We start from the raw sequence: 7,395 nt of genomic DNA, 5'->3' as shown, positions 1-7,395 counted from the left end.
CTAAGAAATTCCCCAGGAAGCCCTGAAAAATGGAGATAACATAGCTTGGGGTCAGGGAACAGAAAGTGGGAACAAGGGCAGTAGAGGCAAGGGTGGAAATAGGGACCTGACAGAACACATGTAATTACACAAAACATCCCCAGCACCACCCAGCCACAAACTATACCCCCAACTCCACCCCGGCCCTCTTCCTACCAGGGGGAAAAATCCCACTCAGTTTCCTGATTCGTGTCATTATTTCATACCCAAGTGAATTCTCACTTTCATAGCTTTCAAACCTTTGAAAGAAATCATAACTAAGGTCAAGGATTTGGGAGGGTTTCCAGTCTCTTCTGCAAGTCAAAGGCAACCCAAGTGGGGGCAAGAAATCTGAGCGATCAAAGATCTGAGCTAGAAAACCCAAACTAGACTTGACCAGGCGGGGGTGAGGAGTCTCAGTAAACAGCAGCCCTCTCTGGTGTGCACCCTGAGTCTTGGGGGAAGAATAAGAACCTGGGTGGGTCCCAGGCCGGAAAGGAAAGGACCCTGGGTTCCATATTGGCTGCCTCTCTCAACGTAAACACCCTCCCCAGCCCTGCTTTCTCCTGCTGAACCACAGTCTCTAAAATTTGTCTAAATGAGACACTGAATGCTTCCTCACCCCCAGATTCCCTGGTTCCTTCGCCTTTGTTACCTACCCATCGAGCTGTGGACACTGCCTGGACTCCACTGGACTGGCCAGGGCCGCAGCACCGCCAGATGGGTGACCGGGAGGGGAGGTGGCAGTTGGGTGCTGGTCTGTCCTGCAGCGACACAGCAGCCGGCGGAAGGCACTGCGAAAGTCGGGGCTGCGGCAGTAGATGAGTGGGTTGAAGGCAGAGTTGGCATAGCCCAGCCAGTTAAGGGCAAGGAAAGCCGAGCTGGGAACTAAAGAGGGCCCTCCGAGGGCGCGCACGACGTTGGCCACGAAGAAGGGCAACCAGCAGAGCGTAAAGGTACCCATGATGAGACCCAAGGTGCGCAGGGCACGGTGTTCCCGGAGAGGCAAGAGGCGCGCGGGCCGCCTACCGCAGGAGGGCACCCCTGGGGGCGAAGCGTACAGTCCGGTGGGGGCCGGAGACGCCTCTGGCGGAAAGCGGCCCAGCTCCCGGCGCAGCAAGCGCAGCTGGCGCTTCGCCACGACGAAAACTCGCGCGTAGACGAAGAGCATCACGAGCAGCGGAAGGTAGAAGGAGACCGAGGAGGAGAGCAGCGCGTAGGGCATGTTGGAGGCAAAGGCGCAGCAGCGCGGGTTGGAGTGGCAACGCTGCGCCTCGGCGTCCGCTCCCACGCGCCACCATTTACTCATGATGGGCGCAAATGACACCGCGGCGGACACGACCCACACCAGGACCACCGCTGCCCGGGCGCGGAGTTTGGTGACCAGGACGCTGTAGCGCAGCGGGTTGGTCACGGCCAGGTAGCGGTCCACAGCCAGGGCGCACAGGGTCTCGATGCTGGCGGTCACGCACAGCACATCCACCGAGGTCCACAGCTCGCAACTCGTGGCTCCCAGGGGCCAGTGGCCAGTCAACGCCAAGGTGGCCCCCAGGGGCACTACCAGGAGTCCCACCACCAGGTCGGCTGCGGCCAGCGAAGTCACGAACACGTTGGTAATGGTTTGGAGTCTCGGCGTCCGGGCGATGGCCACGATCACCAGCAGGTTGCCTCCCACGGTGGCCAGCGCCAACAGTGCCCCCGCCAATGCCGCCGCCCACGGCACCCCGGGCAGCCCACTCGTGTTGGCGGCATTGGGCGCCAGGGTGGGGGCACTTGGCCACGAAGCCAGCGAGCTGTTCCCGTGGGGCCACGGAGCCATTCCCGCGTCGCGCGTGGGACGGGAGGGAAGGGGTCCGCCAGCGCGCTCGGCTCAGGGGAGGGGGTAGCGGGGCGCGGGAGCTATTCCCCCGACCCGGGCCATCTTCCCCAGTCGATCGGTCGAGAACGTTCGGTCTCCCCCCGCACCCCCTTCCCCTTGGTGCCACCGCTGCGAGGGGGTGGGGGTGAGGCGGAGTGGCGGCCCTTAAAGGGCCAGTGGCCAATAGTCTCCAAGCTCTGGGCTGTCCGGAGCGGAATTGGAGGGTGGGGCGACGGGAAGCGTAGTGGATGCTGGATTTTTCCTTTTAGCCAAATCTGGAGTAAGGGGTGCTCTCACTTCTCTGCCACGGCGTGTCCACGCCTGTCATGACCAGTTCCACAATCTGAACACAGCACTCTGTCAGCCCTGGTGTCCTGGAGTTCTGCAACAGTTTCCCCTCCAAGGTCGAGCAGCAGAGCTAGGGGAAAGGTAATGGAAACCGCTCCCCACCCCTACAATGTATTTCACACACCTTTACCAAGCCTAGGAAAAGGTAACCTTTTCAAGGCAAGCAAAACGATCTGCAGTAGCCCCTCATCGACTTAGGGTGACTTACCCTAAGATATTTTAAGTAACAGAGCAGTAGGTATCTTTCTCTCCCAGTATGTCATCCCAGTGAGATTTGTTCCCTTTCTTGTGTGTACCCTGCCTCTGCAGTTTTCTTTTCTTTTCTTTTTTATCTTTTTAGCTACTGGAAATTAGTCAATTAGTCGTGTTGCAGGAGTCTTTATCATTGCTGCCCTTTGAATTTGAATATCCTCATGTAGTCTAGGATGCTGAGAGTTCCTCTTCCCTCCCCCCCCTTTCCACATAGCCCCTGCCCACACCTTTCCACCTAGAAAATATCTAGATGTGTCCCTTTTCTTTTTGTTTTTTAAAGATTTATTTTTATTTATTTATGCACACAAGAGCTGGGGTGTAGGCCAGAGGTGGGGGCTGATGTGTGTGTGTGTGTGTGTGTGTGTGTGAGAGAGAGAGAGAAGATTCACCAAAGACAGAGTGGGGAGCACAATAGGCAGATCTACCAAAATACACTGCTGAGGGGAGCAAGGGGAAAGAATGGAGAGATCTGCTGCACCATGTGGATCAGCTCCCTGCCGGGAATCCAACTCCTGCTGCAGTGGCTGCTGAAAGCTTCACAGTACTGAGACTTAACTCCCTGAGCCACCAGGAAGGCCCTAGATCATCCCTTTTCTTCTGTTGTGAAGACATATTTAAAATGAATGAATGCGGGCCTCCCTGGCGGCGCAAGGGGTTAAGTACCCCACAATGGGGCAATCTGCAGCCTCTACAGCATAAATTCCATCCCCAGCCCGCCAGGGAGCAATCCACATGGCGCAGCAGACCTCTCCTGACTCACCCACTGCTCCCCTCAGCAGTGTATTTCACTCAATCTGTAACAGGGTGGTCCCCAGGAAAGGGGGAGGTTCCAGGTTCCCTGCCCCACCCAAGGAAGGGTGGAGCTGAGCAGGAAGAGGAGAAGCTGCAGAAGAGACTGAGGAAGGAAGCAGGATGGAGCCAGGAGACCTGGAGGAGGCGCGTGGAGCCTAGAGACACGTGAAGAAGCTGCTCTTGTTTTTTGGTCGTGAACTGGGTGACACAGATGTGGGTGAGACCCGTGGGGAGGTGACAATGGCAGCTTTTATCTTGATGTTGATTTTGCTCTTTTCCTTCCGGGCTTGTCTGGTAGTTTCTGACCCTTTTCTGTGGGTCCCCCCTGGAAGATGCTTTAGACTTGTGGCAGGCTTTGGGGCCTTGCTCTGGGCCAATCCCATATGGATGGACTTTTACCCACGAGGCGACGGGTAACTTTGGGTGCTTCATTTAGAAACTAGACTCTTTGACTTACCTGTATTGTTTCCTAGTTTCATTAAAGTTCCTTCCCATTAAAGTCTCCTATGTTTTGTGTTGATGCGGCGGATGGCAGAACCCATTTAGAATAGGCAGGTTTGCGGGGTTTGGGCTGCCCCTCTCCCTGTCCTATAACAAATCTGCCTGTTCTGTTCCCCACTCTGTCTCTGTTGAATCCTCTCACACACACACACACACACACACACACACCCCACCCGCCACATCTCCGGCCTGTACCCAAGCTCTTGTATGCATAAATAAATAAATCTTTTAAAAAAATAAAAAATAAAATGAATGAATGGGTTTGAAGTTGAGGCTTGTCCACCATCACCCCCAACTTACACAAATCTTCCATTGCTATTCTTCCAGTGGGAAAGTCTTCATTCTGCCTCCTGGAAAATTCTATTCATAAACTTTTAAAAAGTAGAAGACAGTGAGTTGAGGAATTCACTGTGTTTTTCAGTGTGTGGGCCACGTTTATGACTCATGAAATTTTTCATAAGGTTCCATCAAAGATTTCTTTCACCTGAAAAGCCCAGAGCCTCCTTAGCCTCTTCCTACCAAACTCAAAGCCAAGCTCTTCCAGCTCCTCTCAAACTGTGTGTAGGAAGGAAAGACTGGAAAGTAAGTCTCAAGTTGAGAGACAAAAAGGTATAATACCTTTGTGAAGTATTATCAGAACCTGGCCCTGGAGCTGTCTTGCTTCCTGCCCTGAAGCAATAGGACAAAGGGGAGGAGGGGGAATTATCATGGAAAATGCCCCCAGGCCCATGCCCTAGTTTGTCTCTTGAACAGCTGTATATTTCAAAAGAACACTGTATAGTCACTGATCTAAGCAATCCCTCTGGGAGGCTGAGCGAGGGGTTGGGAGTCAAAAAGATTGGAGGGGAAGTGAGGACCTAAAATTATCCCTGAGGAAAAAGAATCAGTCTTGTCTCCCAGGGACCTAGCTGCTCACCCACAAGCAGGGTTTGTCAGTGGCTCCCAAACAAATACCTTCCAGGCCCAGGCAGTACACCAAGCAGGCCTTGGGAGTCACAGAAATGCCTAGTGGGCTGCAGAGGAGAGGCCCAGCCCCCACCCCCAGTCCCCATGCACTCACATGCATGATGGAAGCCTCACTGGGCCTGGAGTCTGGAATTGGCCTCTTACTGATCAGGGAGGTCATGTCCCCAAGTTGGGTTTTGCAACACCCCAGAGTGCTGCCAGTTATCTCAAAGGGGTATCATAAGATTTTCCAAAAGTAAAAAATACATAGCATTCAGCATTTTTTTCCTAGGACATCTGAGTTGGCCTGGGAGTAGAAAGGAGTGTCAGGAAGACAAGTAACTTCAAAGGATGTCATTGCTTTAGGGGGTGACCTTGTTATTTTGAGGAAGTATGAAAAATGTTTACATTTTCAAAAATGACAAGATTTCCCAAAACACATGAGTATGGCTGAGTTTGGGCAATGATTAGGCTAATAGCTAAAAGAGACTGAGAAGAGAAATTCCAGAGCCCTGTTAGTAAAGACTTTTATGAGGGGCAGAGCTACGCTGCACTTGGCCTGCTCCCATTTCTGCTCACCCTTCCTCCTTCTTTCCCTCACTCTCTACCCTAACCCCCACCCCTTTTGCCACTTTGATCGGTGGGATTATCTTCTTTTTGTGCTTTTCTGTTTTTTAATTTAATCTTTAGAATAGGTAATGCATTCACATGATTCACCCATCAAAATATACAAAATGTATGCCATAGAAAGTTGCCCTCGTCCAACTTTCATCTCCCAAACAATAACCACTGTTAGCTTCTTGTTTATTCTTCCAGTCATATTTTATATCTATATATAAGTCTATACCAACACATGTGCTTTTGTCTTCTCTTTTCAACACAAACTGTAGTAAACTGTATCCCCTGTTCTGCAACTTATTTTACCTTAGCAATATATATCTGCAACCATTCCATACCAGTACACAAAAGCTTCCCGTTGTTAGTATTGCATTGTATGAGTATGCCATTAGCTATGAAATAAGCTGCTAGAGGATATCAATTTATTTCCAATCTTTGCTAATAGATAATGGTGCAATGAGTAACTTAGACATTCATCATTTCACATATGTGTAAGTATATATGTAGAATAAGTTCCTACGAACAGAATTGTGTAAGGTATACACTTTTGCAAATTTAAAAAACATTGCCAAGTTACCCTCCCCAGACAATGTACCCACATACACTCTTGCTGTCATTTTTGATGACTAACTGGTGGTTGGAGGCGAGTGACCCACTGCTCTGGGAAGTCATCCTAATGATTGACTCCAGGGGAATTTATGCTGCCCAGTCTATAGAGGTCAGCCAACTCTGAATAAAAGCATATGTTGCCCAAAGAGAGTATGAACCTGCCCCAGGAACCCCAGATGACCTTTATTCTGTGCCCTTGGAAGCCAGCAGTGAATTTGGGCCTCGGAATCTACTAAGTTCAGGACCCCAGGCTACTGTTTATGTAGGGGGCTTCAAGGATACAAGTTACCTTGTTTTGTCAGAGGGCACAGAGGCCTGTGATGATTTGTGATTTAGAATATGTGTTGGTCATAGTTTGTGTCCTGTCCTATACACATTGCAACTAGGTATGTGTGTGTGTGTTTAGTGACAGGGTAGGAAGAAGCCTCTTGATTTCAGGTGACTATAGTTTTGTACCCTGTCTAAAATCACATTGTTGGAGGTATCATATTCTACCATTCATAATCTTTTCTTCTTGCTTTAAAGTTCTTGGAAGGGGGCCTCCCTGCTGGCGCAAGGAGATAAGTCTCAGCACTATGAAGCTATCACCAGCCACTGCAGCATGAGTTCGATCCCCAGCCAGGGAACTAACCCTCATGGCACAGCAGACCGCTCATGTCTCACCCACTGCTCCCCTCAGCAGTGTATTTCAGTAGGTCTACCTGGTGTGTTCCCCACTCTGGTTCTGGTGAATCCTCTCACACCCCTGCACCTCTGGCTACACCCCAGTTCTTGTATGTAAAAATAAATAAAAATAAATCTTAAAAAAAATAAAGTTCTTAGAAGAGAGCAAAAACTAAGTAGACATCACCCACCCCCCAACCCCTGCTCCCTTTTTTACCCTGTCTCTTTTCTCCAGAGCCTGCTGTGACCATCCATTCAGTATTTTTAAATGTTGTGTGTATGCATAGCCTATGAACACCTAGAATTTGCTATTTCTCCTTTTGTCACAAAGAGTCCAGGAGGACAGAATGGTGGTGGCAGAGAATAATAAAGGTGGTGAATAGAATAATATCCACTCCAAAACCAACATTTTGCTGAATTAAAAAACCAGATGCAGAGAGGAAACTGAGACTTGTCCAAGGTCACACAATAAAGGTTCGTTTCTAGCTAGTATGTGGACATGTCCCACCTGGCTGGCCTTTCCCAGAGCACCGCCTCTTACCCCCAGCCAGGCTGTGGTCATGCCACCTTCATTCTGTACCCTAGGGGCCTCAGCGTGGACCACAGGCTCAGAACTGAAACCGAAGAGAACACCTTAGCCCAAAGTTTTCCATGTCCTCTGTAGCACGGCCTGCCACAGCTGCTATTTCCCAAGGTCAGATCCAAAGGAGCTCGAAGGGGAGGCAGAGAAGGGATCTCTATTCTTGGGAAACAAAAGTTCCTCTGGTGCCTAAGGGCTGGCCTGGACCAGA

The 7,395-nt window shown here is 50.5% G+C and overlaps 1 protein-coding gene across 1 annotated transcript; it reads right to left on the bottom strand.

Moving 5' to 3' along the window:
* On the bottom strand, nt 1-1,843 carry ADRB3 (adrenoceptor beta 3; the record flags this gene model as incomplete). The annotated part of the gene is made up of 2 exons (XM_084232067.1): nt 678-1,843; nt 1-22 (listed from the first exon to the last, which is right to left on the bottom strand). The coding sequence occupies exons 1-2, from the start codon at nt 1,835-1,837 to the stop codon at nt 1-3; spliced, it is 1,182 nt and encodes a 393-aa protein (XP_084088193.1). The 5' UTR covers nt 1,838-1,843.
* Nucleotides 1,844-7,395: the final 5,552 nt, after the last annotated feature.

The sequence above is a fragment of the Talpa europaea genome, assembly GCF_964194135.1.
Source record: "Talpa europaea genome assembly, chromosome: 4".
Lineage (NCBI taxonomy): Eukaryota > Metazoa > Chordata > Mammalia > Eulipotyphla > Talpidae > Talpa > Talpa europaea.
The sequence above is the reverse complement of the archived record's forward strand: the minus strand, read 5'-3'. Positions and strand labels throughout refer to the sequence as shown.